Source organism: Mycteria americana, chromosome 18 (assembly GCF_035582795.1).
Source record: "Mycteria americana isolate JAX WOST 10 ecotype Jacksonville Zoo and Gardens chromosome 18, USCA_MyAme_1.0, whole genome shotgun sequence".
Taxonomy (NCBI): Eukaryota; Metazoa; Chordata; class Aves; order Ciconiiformes; family Ciconiidae; genus Mycteria; species Mycteria americana.
The window spans coordinates 2,920,884-2,939,218 of record NC_134382.1 but is presented as its reverse complement, the minus strand read 5'-3'; the positions used below and the strand labels follow the sequence as shown (position 1 = coordinate 2,939,218).

General features: G+C 66.1%; 2 protein-coding genes across 2 annotated transcripts; one reads left to right on the top strand and one right to left on the bottom strand.

Moving 5' to 3' along the window:
- Positions 1–621: 621 nt before the first annotated feature.
- ALPL (alkaline phosphatase, biomineralization associated) lies at positions 622–8,426 on the top strand. Its single transcript, XM_075520604.1, has 12 exons — positions 622–720; positions 2,188–2,280; positions 2,371–2,490; positions 3,052–3,167; positions 3,841–4,015; positions 4,103–4,278; positions 5,539–5,682; positions 5,852–5,921; positions 6,719–6,853; positions 7,210–7,401; positions 7,475–7,594; positions 7,696–8,426. The coding sequence occupies exons 2-12, from the start codon at positions 2,223–2,225 to the stop codon at positions 7,950–7,952; spliced, it is 1,563 nt and encodes a 520-aa protein (XP_075376719.1). The 5' UTR covers positions 622–720; positions 2,188–2,222; the 3' UTR covers positions 7,953–8,426.
- Positions 8,427–8,549: 123 nt separating this feature from the next.
- RAP1GAP (RAP1 GTPase activating protein) lies at positions 8,550–18,334 on the bottom strand. Its single transcript, XM_075520846.1, has 24 exons — positions 18,296–18,334; positions 18,140–18,178; positions 17,847–18,032; positions 17,434–17,528; positions 17,277–17,355; positions 17,143–17,196; positions 16,962–17,045; positions 16,784–16,884; positions 16,579–16,708; positions 15,785–15,940; positions 15,623–15,694; positions 15,459–15,545; positions 13,987–14,124; positions 13,737–13,880; positions 13,295–13,363; positions 13,106–13,215; positions 12,937–13,020; positions 10,691–10,784; positions 10,540–10,621; positions 10,391–10,458; positions 9,953–9,972; positions 9,292–9,546; positions 8,774–8,893; positions 8,550–8,616 (listed from the first exon to the last, which is right to left on the bottom strand). The coding sequence occupies exons 1-24, from the start codon at positions 18,332–18,334 to the stop codon at positions 8,550–8,552; spliced, it is 2,373 nt and encodes a 790-aa protein (XP_075376961.1).
- Position 18,335: the final 1 nt, after the last annotated feature.

Genomic DNA, 18,335 nt, shown 5'->3' with positions numbered 1-18,335 from the left:
CTGCAGGAGCCGTGCCCATCCCCGTGGCGTCGGGGCGGCGTTGGGGCGCCCTTGGGAGCACCCCGAAGCTTTCGGGGTGCGGATTTTTGGGCTGAGATCGCCACCTTCTGGGAAGTCACCCACGGGCCACGGAGCCCCACGGTCGCCCACGATGGGGAAACTGAGGCAGGGGAGGGCATCACCCTCCTGCCCTTGAGACGAAGCCTTGTTTATTGTAGGACCTACAGTAAAGCCGTTTCAGGCAGGGCGCACTCGTGGGCTGCAGCAGGAGTTCGGGTGGAGAAACTGAGGCGGGGGGGACCCCCCCTTCTCCGTCGCCGCCACCCCAAAACCACGCTCGTGTCGCTGGCACGTTTTGGGTGAAAATAATGCAAAATCCGGCAAAACACACATCTCCCCCCCCAGGGTGCACCCCACTTCCCCTCCCCGCGTGGGGGGGGGGGGTGCTCAGCACCCACATCCGCGCTTGGGCGCACCCCAGTCCTCCCAGTCCTCCCAGTAAGACCCGGCAGAGGGCACCAGTAAGCCCAGTTTGTTGCCTCTTCTCCCCCCCCCCGCCCCCGTGCTGCCAGCGGGGGGAGGGTGGAGGAAGGGGAGGAGGAGGAGGAGGAGGAGGCGAAGGCCGGGTGCGGGGGGGATTTAAGGGCTCGCTGTCCCCCCGGCCCGGCCTCCTCCCGCCGCCCAGGAGGGACGTGGGTGTCGGGACCCAAGTTTGTGCGGGTACGTGTCCCCCCCCGGCGGGAAGGGCCCCCCCGGCCACCGCTGCCACCCCCGGGGGAGCGGGGGGGTCCCTGGGGAGCGGGGGGTGCGGGGGGGGGATGGGGAGTGCAACGGGGGGGGAAGGCTGCGATGGGGACGTGGGGGTGCGATGGGGACACGGGGGTGCGATGGGGACACGGACATGCGATGGGGATATGGGGGTGCCATGGGGACACGGGCATGTGGTGGGGACATGGGCGTGTGATGGGGACACAGGTGTGCAACAGGGACACAGGTGTGTGACGGGGACAGGGGTGTGCAACAGGGACATGGGTGTGCAACAGGGACACGGGTGTGCCATGCGGACCCGGGTTTGTGACGGGGACACAGTTGTGCAATGGGGACACGGGTATGCGATGGGGACACGGGCGTGCAACAGGGACACAGGCGTGCGATGGGGACACGGGCATGCAATGGGGACATGGGTGTGTGACAGGGACATGGGCATGTGGTGGGGACACAAGCGTGCAACAGGGACACAGATGTGCGATGGGGACACGGGCTTGTGATGGGGACACGGATGCGCAACAGGGACATGGGCGTGTGATGGGGACAAGGCGTGCAACAGGGACAGGGGTGTGCAACAGAGACACGGGCATGCGATGGGGACGGGTGTGCAATGGGGACACAGACACGCCACGGGGACACGGACGTACAGCAAGGACATGGACTTGTGACAGGGACATGGGCATGTGGTGGGGACACGGGCGTGCAACGGGGACAGACGTGCGACAAGAACATGGGTGTGCGATGCGGACACGGGTGTTGAATGGGGACACGGGTGTGCAGTGGTGACCCAGGCACGCAGCGGGGACATGGACGTGCGATGGGGACACGGGCGTGCGATGGGAACGCAGACACGCAACGGGGACATGGGCATGAGATGGGGACACAGACATGCAATGGGGACATGGGCACGGGATAGGGACACAGACATGGGATGGGGACACACATGTGATGGGACACGCGGGTGCAATGGGGACAGGGACATGTGATGGGGACAGGGACATGCTATAGGGACCCCGGTGTGCAATGGGGTCGCAGCTATGATGGGGACAGGGACACGCTTTAGGGACATGGCCATGCGATGGGGACCCCGACGCGCAATGGGGACCCAGCTGCGATGGGGACACGGCCATGCGATGGGGACAGGGACACACGACGGGGACAGGGACACGCAATGGGGACCCTGCCGTACCACACGCACATGGGGGCCGTGCCGCCGTCCCCCAGCCCCGGGTTGGTGCCGGTGAGGTGACGCCCCACGGGACCGGTGGCGGGGGGAGGGGGGAGCTGGCACGTCCCCAGGGGGTCACATCGGTGACCGCGCGGGGAGGGGACATTTCCCTCCCGCCCTCTCTTGGCCGAGCCCCGGGGCCAAGGTCTCAGTGGGGAAACTGAGGCACGGAGGGGGTGCCCCCCCCGCAGCTCTCTCCTATCCAGCACCCACTCAGCGCCACAGGATGAAGGCTCTCCTCCTCATCCTCCTCGCCCAGCTCTGCTCGTCATCGCTGGTCCCCGGTAGGTGAGGTTTCGGGGGGCGGGGGGGGGGGCCGCACCCCAAAAGCGGGTGCTGTTGGGTGCTATGGAGCCCCGTTTCCTGCCCCGCAGAGAGGGAGAAGGACCCCGAGTACTGGCGGGGGCAGGCGCAGGAGACCCTGCGGGCCGCCCTGCGGCTCCAGCGCCTCAACCAGAACGTGGCCAAGAACCTCATCCTCTTCCTGGGTGACGGTGAGACGGGGCACCCGCCCGGGGTGAGGGGTGGGGGCGGGAGGAGGGGCGGGGGCTGCAGGGGACGGGGGCTGCGATGAAGCGGGTGCTGCGGTAAAGCGGGTGCTGCGGTAAAGCGGGTGCTGGGATAAATCGGGTTTGCAATAAGTTGGGTGCTGCGGTAAAGCGGGTGCTGGGATAAATCGGGTTTGCAATAAGTTGGGTGCTGTGATAAACTGGGTTTGCGATAAACTGGGTGCTGCGATGAATTGGAGTTGCAAAAAATTGGGTGCTGCCATAAACTGGGTTTGCAATAAAGCGGGTGCTGTGATAAAGCGGGTGCTGTGATAAAGCGGGTGCTGCGATACGTTGGGTTCGCGATAAATTGGGTTCGCGATAAACTGGGTGCCGGGATAAACTGGGTGCTGCAACAAACTCACTTCGCAAGAAAGCGGGTGCTGCGATGAACTGGGTTTGCGATGAATCGGGTGCTGGGATAAACTGGGTGCCCACCGGCGTTGCGCGGCACCCGTGCGGCGAGCTGGCCCGTCCTCGGCGGGGAGCTGACGGGTGCCCCGACAGGCATGGGCGTCTCCACCGTCACGGCCGCCCGCATCCTCAAAGGGCAGCTGCAAAACCGCAAGGGCGAGGAGAGCCTGCTGGAGATGGAGAAGTTCCCCTACGTCGCCTTGGCCAAGGTGAGCCCTCCGGGGGGGGGCCGGATCCTGAACTGGCCCGGGACGCCCATGGGGGACGCGACACCCACCGCAAGGTCACGGGCGGGCGCCCGGCATCGACCGGGAGCCGAAATTAGGTCAGGGGCGGGTGAAGGGAGCTGGCTCTGGTGCCCGCTCGCCGTGCCAGGGTCCGGCCCGTGGGAACGGGGAGCAGGGGCGGGATGAGGCCGCCCGGCCGTGGGAAGCCGCGGGACCCCCCCCGCTTCTCCTGGGGTCATTTTGCTGAACAAAAGGCTTTTTTTAATTATTAAATTGGAAGCCCCGACCGCTCCCCCTGTCTCCCTTTGCCCCGCGGGGGAGGCTTGTGGTGGCAGCTTCTCTCTCTCCCTGCCTAAAAGCAGGCTGAAAAAAGGCTAAAAGCACCAAAACGCAGCGAGGAGGCGACGTGCAGCCACGTCGTGGGGGCAAGGGGCAAAATGGGGGGGCCAGGCCAGGGGGCGAAAGAAAGAGGGGATGCAGAGGCGGGATGGGGGTCCGGTGCGGCCGCAGAGCATGGGGAGGGGAGCTCCAGGGTGGGGATGATGATGATGATGATGAAGCCCCAGGGTGGGGATGATGATGGTGGTGATGGTCACGGTGATGATGGTGACGATGATGATGGTGTGGTGGTTTATTTATCTACCCCCCCCCCCAGACCTACAACACCAACGCGCAGGTGCCCGACAGCGCGGGCACGGCCACCGCCTACCTCTGCGGTGTCAAAGCCAACGAGGGGACGGTGGGTGTCAGTGCCGGCGTCACCCGTGACCGCTGCAACACCACCAAGGGCCAGGAGGTGACCTCCATCCTCCGCTGGGCCAAGGATGGAGGTGAGGGGCTGGTGGGTGCCGGGGCGGGGGGTAAAGCGATGAGTTTTAGGGGTGTTCCCACCATTGCCCCCTGAATTTGTGGTGCAGGCAAGGCGGTGGGCATCGTCACCACCACACGGGTGACCCACGCGACGCCCAGCGCCGCCTATGCCCACTCCGCCAACCGGGACTGGTACTCGGACGGAGAGATGCCCCCGGATGCGCTGGAGGGCGGCTGCAAGGACATCGCCCGGCAGCTGGTGGAGAACATCCCCGACATCGAGGTAGGGATGGAGAGGGGGCCACCAGAGAGGTGGGCTGGAGCCACCCAGGGACGAGGACAGGGGTAGATGTGGGACCAGGACTACCAATGGGTGCAGGGCTGGGACCCCCAGTAGATATTGGGCTGGGACCACCAGTGGGTGAAGAGCCAGGATCCCCAGGAGATGTTGGAGTGGGACCACTGATGGGTGCAGGGCTGGGACCCCCAGCAGATACAGGGCCAGGACCACCCATGGGTGCAGAGCAAGGATCCTCAGCAGATGTGGGACCAGGACCACCCATGGGTGCAGAGCCAGAACCCCCAGCAGATATGGGGCCAGGACCACTGACGGGTGGGGTACCAGGACTGTTGGGTGGGTATGGGACCAGGACCACTGATGGACGCACCACCAGGACCCCCATTAGACGTAAGGCTGGGACCACGAGCACGTATGGGCCCAGACCCCCAACCCCAGACCCCCAAATCCCGCTTAACCCCCCTCCACCCACATCCACAGCAGCCCCCTCCTTTCTCATACTTCCCATACCCCAAACCCTCCGTTTCCCCCCCGATTCTGCCCCTCGCTGCGGATTTACGCAGAAATTCAGCCCTGTAAATAAATACTCTTCTGTCCTTCAAAATAGCCCCAAAGCAAAACATTTCAGCCTGTTATTTAGCTCTTTAATAGCCTCTTCTTCTGTTTTTTTTCCCTTTAATATAATTTTAACTCTGTCCCAGGCTGGAAATAATTATATAGCGGGGAAAAGACATTTTTTTTCCCCTTTTTTTTTCGCTTAATAATTTTGGCCGTGGTGTTTTGCAGCTTTATAATTCACCTTCTGCGCGGAGAAAGGGGGGATAAAAAAAAATCTCTGCTCGGTTATAAATAACGGAGGCCAAATAAATCAGGCTCCAAAGCAAACAGCGAGAGCTGCGGGATGGGGCTCCGTCCTGGCGGGTTCACACGGGGACCCCGATGCGGAGCATCCCTCCCACAGATGTGAAAAAAAAAAATTCTAAAAAAGCCAGATTTGCTGCTGGAAATGGTTATTTTTGTCTTGGGTTTTAATTAATAGGAAGAGATTCAGGGTTGTTTGGAGCGAGGTGAAATTCCTCGGATGCTTTTGCCCGCTTTTTTGCGCAACGCCAAGGTTTTCCTGGACATCCCGCTCCGCCTCGTCGGGGTTTTCCCCCCCAATTAAACCCAAATTGGGGGGGGGGGGGGGGGATTAAAAAGAATTAAAAATAATTCTTAAAATGCTCTTTTTCCCCCCCTTTGCAGGTGATCTTGGGTGGCGGGCGGAAATATATGTTCCCCAAAAACGCCAGTGACGTGGAGTATCCCCACGAGGACAAGCATCGGGGTACCCGCCTGGACCGCAGGGACCTCGTCCAGGCGTGGCACGATGCCAAGCCCCCCGGCAAGGTGACGGGGACTTTTTTTTGGGGGGGTACACACACATCACCCCGCTGTAACCTTACACAGCCATTCCCGGGGGGGTGGGGGGGAATATTTTGGGGAGGGGGGTATAAAGCAGCCCTGGGGTTGGCAGAGGTGATGGGGAGGTGACAACCTGCCTGTCCCCCGTCCCCAGGTCGCCAAGTACGTGTGGCACCGGCGGGACCTGCTGGCGCTCAACCTCAGCCGTGTCGACTTCCTCTTGGGTGAGTCCCGGCACCCAAGGGTGCCCCGGCCTCAACGGGGTGCTTTGGGGGACCCCTGGCCTGTCCCGGGGTGCTGGGGCAGCTGGAGTGGCCAGTTACCCCCCAGGGATGCTGGTACCCCCCCACGGTACCCCACCCTGTGGGTGCTGGTACCCCCAAGGGGTGTTGTTACCCCCTCCCCGGGGATGCTGCTACTCCTCTGGGGATGCTGGTACCCTGAAGGGATGGGGCACCCCAAAGGGATACTGGTACCCCAAAGGGATGGGGTACCCCCCAAGGGATGCTGGTACCCCCAAAGGGATGCTGGTACCCCCAAGGGATGGGGTACCCCCCAAGGGATGCTGGTACCCCCAAAGGGATGCTGGTACCCCCAAGGGATGGGGTACCCCCCCAAAGGGATGCTGGTACCCCGAAGGGATGGGGTACCCCCCCAAGGGATGCTGGTACCCCTCTAAGGGATGGGGTACCCCCCCAAGGGATGCTGGTACACCCAAGGGATGGGGTACCCCCAAGGGATGCTGGTGCCCCCCCCCAGGGATGGCATTTCCACCCCCCGGGGTTACAATTTGTTTTGTCCCTCGCTGCGATTCTCCAGCCCCGCCGGGCTGCAGGATTTGGCCGGGCCAGAGGAAGGAAGGGCTGGGAGCATCCCCCGGCTCCTATCTAATCACCCTGGATCCGGTGGCGGGTGAAACACTTGCACCAGCACAAGAAGCAAGCGGCGGGGCTGGATTTGGCCCCTTTTTTTTTTTTTTTTGGTGGGGAAAGGATGTCCCCAGCAGTGTCACTGTCCCCAGGCCTCTTCGAACCGGGTGACATGGTGTACGAGCTGGACAGGAATAACGAGACGGATCCGTCCCTCACCGAGATGGTGGCTGTGGCCATCAGGATGCTCCAGAAAAATCCCCGGGGGTTTTTCCTCTTGGTTGAAGGTGGGGGGAAAGCGGGGGGGGCGGGGGGGGCATGGGGGGTGCAGAGGGTGATGGGGGATGCAAAAAGGGGGAGATAAAAAGGGTGATGGGGTGGATAAAGGAGGTGATGGGGGTGCAAAAGGGGGGGTAAAGGGGGTGATGGGGGGATGCAAAGGAGGGGATAAAGGGGGGAGAGTAGGGGGGTGCAAAAAGGGGGGGATAAAGGGGGTGATGGGGGGATGCAAAGGAGAGGGGGTAAAGAGGGGGTGCAAAGCGGGGGGGGAAGGGTGGGTTCATGGGGGGATGCAAAGCAGGGAAGAGGAGGGGGATGGGGGGTGCCGAGGAGGGGGGATGCCGAGCGGTGTCGGGGTCCGCAGGGGGCCGCATCGACCACGGGCACCACGAGGGGAAGGCGAAGCAGGCGCTGCACGAGGCGGTGGAGCTGGACCGGGCCATCGGGCTGGCCACCCGCCTCACCTCGCCCCAGGACACCCTCAGCGTTGTCACCGCCGACCACTCGCACGTCTTCACCTTCGGCGGCTACACCCCTCGCGGGAACCCCATTTTCGGTGAGTCCCTGCCGTGCCGTGGGGGGACACCTCGGGGACGTCCCCGTCCCGCTGACAGTGCCACCGCCACCAGGTCTGGCCCCGATGCAGAGCGACGTGGACCGCAAACCCTTCACCTCCATCCTTTACGGCAACGGCCCCGGCTATAAAATCGTGGCGGGCGAGCGAGAAAACGTCTCCGCCGTGGATTTTGGTGAGTGCATTTGGGGGCAAAACCCCCTGAAATTATTACAGCATGGTTAAAAATAGCGCTTTTAAAAAATTATTCTTATTTTTGGCTTTTTTTTGCCCCAGCCCACGCCAACTACCAGGCACAATCAGCCGTGCCGCTGCGCCAGGAGACCCACGGCGGCGAGGACGTGGCCGTTTTCGCCCGCGGCCCCATGGCCCACCTCCTCCACGGGGTCCACGAGCAAAATTACATCCCCCACGCCATGGCTTACGCCGCCTGCATCGGCTCCAACCGAGCCCACTGCAATGCCGCCAGCCGCCCCGCTGCCACCGCCTCCATCCTCCTGCCCTTCCTCGCCCTCTTCTTCCTCCTCTGCTAAAGCGCCTCTTGCAAACCATGGAGGGGGATTTATTTTTAATTCCTCCCCCCTTTTTTTTTTGAATAGCAGCGCCCGGGAAAGAGGAGAAAAAAAGAAAGACTCAGCGGAGCAAAAGCAGCCACCAGCGGTTTCGTGCTGGGAGCTGCCTCTGTAAATACACGGTTCCTTCCCCTATAATTAGCATCGTTGCCTGCCCCATCCCGAACCCACCGCGGGATTTGGGATGGAAGCCGGAGCCTCGGCGGATAAAACCCTCTCTTTGAGCAAAACGCAGTGGGGCTGGGTCCCAAAATGCCTCCCGGTGCCCTTGGCTGAGGACTGACTCCAGCACCCAACTCATCACATGTGTGGGTACCCAGAAACCACACGAAGCTGGGAAAAAAATTAACTCGCCGGGTTAATTTGTCCCCAAAACGTGGGGTTTTTTGCCTCCTGGGTGATTTATTTTGCTTTAAAATCCTTCAGTTTAAGGCAATTTGCCGCACGGGGGGGATCTGGGGTGGTCTCAGGGCTGGGTATCACGGGGAGAGGGGAGGGAAGGGGGGACTTAAGGGACGGTACCCGCTGGGGCACGCCCCCTTCATCAGGGTTTGGTAATTAGGGGAGGGGGTAATTAGGGGAGGGGGCTTTTGCAGCTTGCAAGGTGCTGGGGGGGGATCGAGGCCTGCGGTAGCACCAGAGAAGGGCCGGGGGGTGCGAACGGTGCTCTGAGCGTGCCAAGGTCACCGCGCGCGTGCAAATGCTGCCTGGGCTGAGCAAAAGGCGTCTCGCACGTGCGGATGTCACCGTGCCCGCGCACAAGTCACCGTGCACGTGCGTACGGTGCCTCGCACGTGCGACCGTCGCCGCGCACGCGCTGCCCTGGCTGAGCAAATGCCACCTTGCGCACGCAGATGTCACCGCGCACGTGCGAGCAGCGCCTTGCACGTGCAAATACCCCCCTGCACGTGCGAAGACTGCCCTGGCTCAGCAAATGTCACCGTGCACGTGCAAAAGTCACCGTGCACGTGCATACAGCGCCTCGCACGTGCAAAATACCCCCCCCCGCGCACGCACAAACGCTGCCCGACCTCTGCAAAGCCCGCCTCGCCCGTGCAAATGCTGTGCACGAGCAGCCCCTTGCACACCCCAGCTGCATCGTGCGTTTGCAACCCCCCCCCCCGAGCACCCCCAAAATCCCACCGGGCCCCTCCAATCCCCCTCCCCCTTTTTATTTATTTACCAGCTTTATAAATAAATCTCCACTCCGGTTTCTTATTAACCAGCAAACTTTGGAGCGGGCGAAGGCGGTGACCCGAGCGGCGCCAGATTTGGGGGGGGGGGGCTGCAACACCCCCACTTTGCTCGGCGCCCTTTGCACCCGTGCCGGCATCGCCGGCATCGCCGGCATCCCCAGCCACGACCCAACCCCTGGCGCTGGGGCTTCCCAGAAACCAGGCGGTACCGAGCTATGTTTAACCGGTCCCGGGGTGCTTCGTGGTTTTTGGGGGTTCGGGGAGGGGGGAACCGCTTTTTCTTGGCCGGGGATTTGGCGCGAAGCCGGTGGCCACCGGGGCTGCCGGCCAAATGCCGCTCCTTGACGCCGGGTTGGCCACTGGAGCCGAAAAAGAGGGGTTTGTTTTGGGGCATGGGGGCATCGCCCGGCGCACCCGCAGCACCCCGAAAGTAGCCAAAAAAACTCAAAGCAAGGCTTTGCTCAGCCTGGCTGCCGCGAAAGCCCCCAGCCTGGGGAAAATGAGCCCCCAAATGGGTGGGGTTGGGGTGTTCTTAAGATCACGCGGAGCATCAGCCTCTGTTGGGGTTTTGGGGGGACACACCCAACCCCACACCCCCCCCACGCCCCCCCCACACTCCCCCGGATATCGGGGACCCCCCCAGCCGTAGCGATAAATAAACCTTTATTTTATACAGGACTCACGGGAAACACAAACACGATTGGGGGGGGCTTGAAAAAAATAATTCCCCCCCACCCCCCCACCCCCCCCATTCCAGCATCCGACCCGTTCCGGAGCTTTTTTCCCTTAAAATAAAAGGGGGGACACGGGGGAGCCCCACTTTGGGTTTGAGCCCCCCCTTTTTTAGGGGGGTGATGCGTGGGTTGGACCCGCTCTTCATTTTGGGGGGGCCACCCTGTGTGGCCCGGGGTCACGGCAGAGGGGGGCCCTTTGTGGTCTGTCACCCCCCCCAAGGGTATTTGGGGTGACGGAGATTGTCTGGAGGGGGGGACACCCCCATTTTTGGGGGAGTCCCCCCAAATCCTGCACCGGGGACGATGGCTTTAGCTCCTGGCACGGGGGTGGCACATGGGGGGGCCGAAGCAGTGACCCCCCCCCGGGATGGGGGGTGACTATGAGCCCTGTGCAGAGGGACATCAGTGGGTGCACCCCAATACGGGTGCCCCCATATTGGGGTGCACTGGGGGGGGGGTACAGCCTCACCGGATTATGGGGGGGCCGCTCCAGCTGGATCTTGATCTCAGGGCAGGGGGGGTCGGGGGGGCGGCGGCCTGGGGGAGAGGGAGGGGGCCATGAGCACCCCGGGGGGTCCCCCAGCCCCGCGGCGGCCCGACGGCCTGGTGATGGGCTACCTGGGGGGGTGCCGGGGGGGTCATCCGGCCAGGGGGCATCGGTGAAGGCGTCGCGGTGGGTCCCCGAGGGCGAGCGGCTCTCCTAAGGGTGCAGGGGGGGTCAAAGGGGTGCTCCCCCCCAGCACCCAGCCCCTCCCCGGCCCCCCGGTACCCTGCCCGGCTCGCTGGGCTCCTCGGCGGCGCTGCCGAAGCTGCTGGCGCTGGAGGAGGAGCGGGAGAAATCCGGCGGCTCCGGCTTCTCGGCCCTGCCGAGGGACAGTCCCGAGGCCAGGGACAGGCTGGCACCGTGCCCCGTGGCCGCCGCCATGGCCCGCCGCGCTACCACGCTGTCCCCGGGACACCCCGTCCCCACGCAATCCTGTCCCCACGCCATCCCATCCCTGGGATGTCCCATCTCTGCACCACCCCGTCCCTGTGCCACCCCATCCCGTGACCACGCCATTCCACCCCTGGGATGTCCCATCCCCGTGCCACCCCATCCCCACGCCTTCCTGTCCCTGGGATGTCCCGTCCCCGTGCCACCCCGTCCCCACGCCATCCTGTCCCCACGCCATTCCATCCCTGAGATGTCCCATCCCCGTGACACCCCGTCCCCATGCCATCCTGTCCCCACGCCATCCCATCCCTGGGATGTCCCATCCCTGTGACACCCCGTCCCCACGCCATCCCACCCCTGGGATGTCCCATCCCTGTGACACCCCGTCCCCACGCCATCCCACCCCTGGGATGTCCCATCCCCGTGCCACCCCGTCCCCACGCCTTCCTGTCCCTGGGATGTCCCGTCCCCGTGCCACCCCGTCCCCACGCCATCCTGTCCCCACGCCATTCCATCCCTGAGATGTCCCATCCCCGTGACACCCCGTCCCCATGCCATCCTGTCCCCACGCCATCCCATCCCTGGGATGTCCCATCCCTGTGACACCCCGTCCCCACGCCATCCCACCCCTGGGATGTCCCATCCCTGTGACACCCCGTCCCCACGCCATCCCACCCCTGGGATGTCCCATCCCCGTGCCACCCCGTCCCCACGCCTTCCTGTCCCTGGGATGTCCCGTCCCCGTGCCACCCCGTCCCCACGCCATCCTGTCCCCACGCCATTCCATCCCTGAGATGTCCCATCCCCGTGACACCCCGTCCCCATGCCATCCTGTCCCCACGCCATCCCATCCCTGGGATGTCCCATCCCTGTGACACCCCGTCCCCACGCCATCCCACCCCTGGGATGTCCCATCCCTGTGACACCCCGTCCCCACGCCATCCCACCCCTGGGATGTCCCATCCCTGTGCCACCCCGTCCCCACGCCATCCCACCCCTGGGATGTCCCATCCCTGTGACACCCCGTCCCCACGCCATCCCATCCCTGGGATGTCCCATCCCTGTGCCACCCCGTCCCCATGCCATCCCATCCCTGGGATGTCCCATCCCTGTGCCACCCCGTCCCCACGCCATCCCATCCCTGGGATGTCCCATCCCTGTGCCACCCCGTCCCCACGCCATCCCATCCCTGGGATGTCCCATCCCTGTGACACCCCGTCCCCACGCCATCCCATCCCTGGGATGTCCTATCCCTGTGACACCCCGTCCCCACGCCATCCCATCCCTGGGATGTCCCATCCCTGTGCCATCCCGTCCCCACACCATCCCATCCCTGGGATGTCCCATCCTTGGGCCACCCTGTCCCCACGCCATCCCATCCCTGTGGTGTGCCAGCCCCATACCAACCCATCCCCATGTCCCTTGTCACCACACCAACCTGTCTCCATGCCACCACCCCTGTGCCACCCCACCTCCACACCACCCCCGCCCCATGCCGCCCAAGTGCCACCCCACCCTGCTGCATCCCCCTGCTACCTTGTCCCCGTGACATAGAGTCCCTGTGCCACTAGGCTCCTGGGTGACTCTGTCCCTGTGACACCCCATCCCTGTGCTGTCCTGTCCCCATGTAGCCCCATGCCAACCATCCTGGTGCCACCTTGTCCCGGTGTCATCCCGTCCCGGTGTCACCCTGTCCCACTGCATCCCTGTGCCACCCTGTCCATGTGCTGCCCCATCCCAGTGTCCTCCAGTCCTCGTGTCGCCCCGATGTCACCTGTCCCCTTGCCACCCCGTCCCAGTGCCAGCTCGTCTTGGTGCCACCCTGTCCTACCGCATCCCAGTGCCACCCCGTCTGTGTGCTGCCCCCTCCCAGTGTCCTCCAGTCCCCGTGCCACCCCGATGTCACCCTGTCCCCGTGTCACCCCATCTCAGTGCCACCCTGGCCCATTGCATCCTGGTGCCACCCCATCCCGGTGCCACCTTGTTCCCGGTGCCCTCCAGTGCCCGTGCCCCCCCGATGTCACCCCATCCCGATGTCACCCCGTCCCGGTGCCCGCCCGTCCCGGTGCCGGGTGCGGGACCTGTCGGGGTGCCGGCGGCTCTCGGGGGAGCTGTGTGCGGAGCAGGCGCCCTCGGGGGCGGCGGGGGCGGCGGCGGGGCCGTCCCTGGGGGGGAGGCGGCGGGCAGTGACGTGACACCGGCAGGGGACACCGGACGGTGCCAGCCCCGTGTCCCGCTACCGGCGCTCACCTGCCGGCCGGCGCCTCCTGGATGCTCTCGATACCGATGGCGCTGGAGCGGCGGGAGCCGAGCGGGCCGGGCCGCCGCCGCGACGGGCTCTTCCCGGGCACCAGCAGCGCCTGCGGGTCGCCGTTAACCGGGCACCGGGGAGGGGGAACACCGGGGGGACAGCGCGGGGGCCGTGCCGGGGGTACCCACCTCTTCCACCGAGCCCAGCCCGATGGCGCTGCCGCGGCGTCCCCGCCGGCTCCCGGGCACCAGCAGCGACTGGGGGCGGCACCGCGTCACCCGCCCGGGGGGCACCGGGGGCACCGGGAGGGGCGGGGCCGCGCGGGCGGGGGGCGGGGCTTGCGCGAAGGGGCGGGGCAGATGGCCGGCGGGATCCCGCGGGAGGGGGCGGGGCTTGCGGGCGGGGCGGGGCTTACGCGGGCGCGGGGCTGCCTTGGGGCGGGGCCTGGGGGAAGGGGGCGGGGCTGGTGGCTTTAGGGGCGCGGCCCCGGCCTCCCGAGGGGGCGTGGCCTCCCGGGGTGGGCGCGTCCCGGGCCGGGCGCCGGCCGGCCGGCTGGCTGGGCGGTGGGCGTGGCCAACCCGGCGGGGGCGTGTCCGGGGGCGGGGCACTCACGCAGGCGGCCCCCGGGGCGCCCTCGGGGGGTCCGGCGGCGGCGGCGGCGGCGGAGGCGGCGGCGTTGGCGGCGTTGGCGGCGTTGGGGGGGGGCGTTGGGGGGGCCCGGCGGGGCCCCAGCCCCGCGGCCTCCAGGGAGGGGCTGCGGCCCCGCAGCGCCCGCTGCAAGGCCCCCCCGCGCCCCGTCAGCAGCGCCCGCTACCGCCGGGCGCCCCCGCCCCGCTGCTGCGTTGTCCGCGGGGGACGGACGGACCCCGCCGCGCCCCACCTTGAAGGACTCGAAGAAGCCCGGGGCGGCGGCGCCGTTGTCGGGGCGCTCGTCGTCGGGGCCCAGCCCCAGCATGGCCTGGCTGCGGGCCTGCAGCTCCTCGTGCAGCGTCTCCAGCAGCGCCGCCCGCGTCCGCTCCTGCGACCCGCACCGCTGCCGCCACCCCACGCGCGACCGCCCGCGCCCCCCCCGCGCGGCCGGGCACCCGCAGCCCCCGCCCCCCCCCCCCCCGCGCACAGCCCACGCGGCCCCCACGGCGTGCGCAGCGCCCACAGCAGGCACGGCACCCGCGTGCGCAGCACCCACATCGTGCCCGGCACCCAGAGTACACGCACGGCACCCACCCGCACGGCACCCACAGCAGGCACGGCCACCCACCCGCACGGCACCCACCTACAGCACCCAGTGTACACGGCACCCACACGCACGGCACCCACGTGCACAGCACCCAGCCGGTGTGCGGCACCCACCTGCATGCCTCTGCTGCACGCGTGCCTCCCCCCCACGCACAGCACCCACGTCGTGCACAGCACCCGGTGTATATGGCACCCACGTGCACAGCACCCACGGCAGGCACTGCACCCAGCGTGCGTGGCATACGCGGCCCCCCAGCACCCAGCGCACACAGCACCCACACGCACAGCACCCACAGCAGGCACGGCACCCACACACAGCAGCACCCAGTGTACACAGCACCCACACGCACAGCATCACTGCAGGCACGGCACCCACATCATGCACAGCACCCAGTGGATATGGCACCCATATGCACGCAGCCCCCACATGGTCCACAGCACCCACACACACAGCCCCGCCGCATGCGCAGCACCCACGGCACTGCTGCAGGCACAGCACCCACGGCATGCGCAGCACCCACGGCACTGCTGCAGGCACAGCACCCACTTACAGGCACAGCACCCACGGCACTGCTGCAGGCACAGCACCCACGGCATGTGCAGCACCCACGGCACTGCTGCAGGCACAGCACCCACGGCATGCGCAGCACCCACGGCACTGCTGCAGGCACAGCACCCACTTACAGGCACAGCACCCACTGCAGACATGGGCCCCGCAGCAGGCACAGCACCCACATCCACAGCACCCACAGCACTGCTGCAGGCACAGCACCCACGGCATGCACCACCCCATGTGCCCAGCACCCACGTTGTGCCCAGCACCCACGTTGTGCCCGGCCCCACAGCACGCACAGCCCTGTTGCAGGCGCAGCACCCACATCCGCAGCACCCACTTCGCGCACAGCACCCACAGCACCGCTACAGGCGCAGCACCCGCATGCACGGCACCCACAGCCCCACCGTGTACACGGCGCCCACATTCTGCGCAGCACCCACGTTGCGCCCAGCACCCACGTGCCCCACGGCATGCCCAGCCCCCTTGCGGGCGCACCCCCCAGATGCCCAGCACCCTCAGCACGCCCCTGCTCAGCACCCAGCACCCACATTTGCACCCACCTCCAGCTTGGCGAACTTCTCGGCCTTGTAGCAGGCGTACTCGGCGTTGATGAGCTTCGTCAGCAGGAACTCCTGGAACTCGGGGCCCTGCGGGGGCGAGGGGCAGCCCTGGGTGGGTGCCACCCGGGGACAACCCCCCCCCAGCAGCACCCATGGGTGCTCACCTTCCTGAAGACGGCAGGGTCGGGCAGTGGCGGGCCGAAGAAGGGCACATCGTCACGGGCGGTGACGGAGACCTGCAGCGGGTGGGCAGGGCGGGGGGGTGACAGGGCACCCCGCTGCCCCCAGCACCCCGTGGGGATGGGGAAACTGAGGCACGGGGGTACCTTGTAGAGGGTGCCCTGGGAGCCGCCCTGCTCCAGCTGCACCACCACGAAGGCGTGGAGGAAGTTGGAGGCGATCATGTCGGGGACGAAGGGGGTGTTCTCGTCCTGGAAGACGATGGCCACGATGTCGTTGCCGATGTGGCGCTTCCGCTGCAGCTGCGGGGACATGGGGGACACGGGGGGACACGGGGGACGGGGACGGGGCGGTCACACCGGGGGGCAAAGGGAGTGGCAGACCCTGTGCCCCACTGGTGCTCCCCAGCACCCCTGGGTGCCCCTGGAGGTTTTGCATCCCATAGATGCCCCCCAGCACCCATGGGTGCCCCAGGACCCCCTGCACCCCATGGACAGCCCCCAGCACCCTGGGGTGCCCTGCTAGCCCTTGCATCCCATAGATGCCTCCCAGCACCCATGGGTGCCCCTGGAGCTTTTGCATCCCATAGACACCCCCCCAGCACCCAGGGGTGCTCTGCTAGCCCCTGCATCCCACAGACACCCCTCAGCACCCAGGGGTGTCCCTGGAGGTTTTGCATCCCATAGATGCCCCCCAGCACCCATGGGTGCCCCAGGACCCCCTGCACCCCATGGACAGCCCCCAGCACCCTGGGGTGCCCTGCTAGCCCTTGCATCCCATAGATGCCTCCCAGCACCCATAGGTGCCCCGCCAGCCCTTCCACCCCACGGGGGTGCCCCAGGACCCCCTACACTCCCCATTCCCCAAGCACCCACGTGTTCCCCCCAACCCTTGTCCCCCACCTTCCCCCATCCCCCCCCAGCACCCATGGGTGCCCCACCTGCTGGGCGTCCCCCTCGGTGTAGGGCAGCTTGGTGGAGACGTGGAACATGATCTCCTTGTCGCGGAAGTGGCAGTACACCGACTCGCTGCCCGTCTGCCCGTGGGTCACGTCCAGCCCCCCCCGAAACCTGGGTGGAGGTGGGGGACAGGCACCCTGAACCGGGGGTCCATGGGTGCCCCCCACCCAGCACCCCATCACGCACCCCTTGAAGTCCCGCAGCTGCACCCGTTGACCCAGGACGTCGAGGAATTCGGTGAATGCCGGGCTCTCCTCCGTGGTGCCGAAAAGCTCCTCCTCGGAGGTCTGTGGTGGGGTGGGGATGGGTGCCAGCACCCACCCGGGACCCCCCCACCCTAACCCCCACCCACCCCACTCCATACCTGCCCCAGTTTTTGGTAGATGACCCCAAATTTGAAGTGGTTGCTGAGCACGTGCTCGTCGAAGGCGAGGATGAGGCGGGACGCCTGCGGGGTTGGGAGGGGGTGGAGGTTGGGTGGGGTGCACCCCGAGGTGCCCCCACCCATGGGTGCCCATGCCCCCCCTCCCCCGCATGCTGTTCACCTTGGGGTAGAGCACAGGGTAGAAGCGATCCACGTTGACATCCTCACACACCAGCTGCGGGAAGGATGGGTGATGCGATGGGTGGTCCAGGGTGGGAGGGCACCCATGGGTGCTGCCAGAGGTGTTGCACCCACCTTGGCCATCTGCACCACGTTGGGGAACTCGGCCAGGCAGGAGATGGGCACCACGTCGTGCAGGGTGCGGGTGCGGGTGCTGCGGGGCGAGGTGGGGGTCAGGGTGGCCCCCTACACCCAGCCAGCACCCATGGGTGCCCCCTGGCACCCTGCTCACCGCAGCAGCAGGTGGAGGTGCTCCTGCTCGTCGTACTTGAGGGAGAAGACGAGGTGGCCTAGTGCCGGGTCCAGGGAGTAGTAGTTGAAGTGCTCCTGCAGGGAGGGGGCCGAGCACCCATGCCCGCGCCAATGGGTGCTCACGCTGGCAGGCACCCATGCCCATGGACACCCATGTCCGTGAGCACCAATATCCATGAGCACCCATGCCTATGGAGCACCCATGCCCATGGACACCCGGGTCCATGAGCACCCCTACCCGTGGGGCTCCCATGCCCATACATACCCACACCCATGTCCGTGAGCACCCATATGCATGAGCACCCATGTTTATGGGGTCTCCACCCCCACCCACACCCATGGGGAACCCACCCACCCCAAGCACCCACGCCTGGAGCACCCGCGGGGTCTCACCTTGCCCAAGAAGTGCTTGCGGTAGATCTTGGCTGTGTGGTTGCCCTCAAGCCTTGCCCGGGTGCTGGGTGCCGGGGTGGGGGGGGACTCGGGTGCCCCGCTCAGCTGGTGGTTGGTGCCCTCGATCCAGTAACCCCCAAACTGCGGCAGGAGGATGAGGGGGAACGGCCCCTCCCGGCCCAGCACCTGCACCCATGACCGAGATGGGTGCTCCAGCCACCCACCCATCAACCCACCCACCCAGCCGCTCGCCTGCCCTTGCACCCATCTCTGGAGGGGAGCGGGTGCTCTACCTCATGCACGCTGGGGTAGGGGATGTAGTCCTCCTCCGTCTGCAAGACAACGGGGTGAGTGAAGGCCATGCTAGCACCCATGGGTGCCGGGGTGGGTGAAGGCCACGCTGGCACCCATGGGTGCTGGTTGGGTGCCCCCAGCCCAGCGACACCTACCTTGAGCGGTGGGGGGATGGCGTGGCGCTGCTGGGCCATC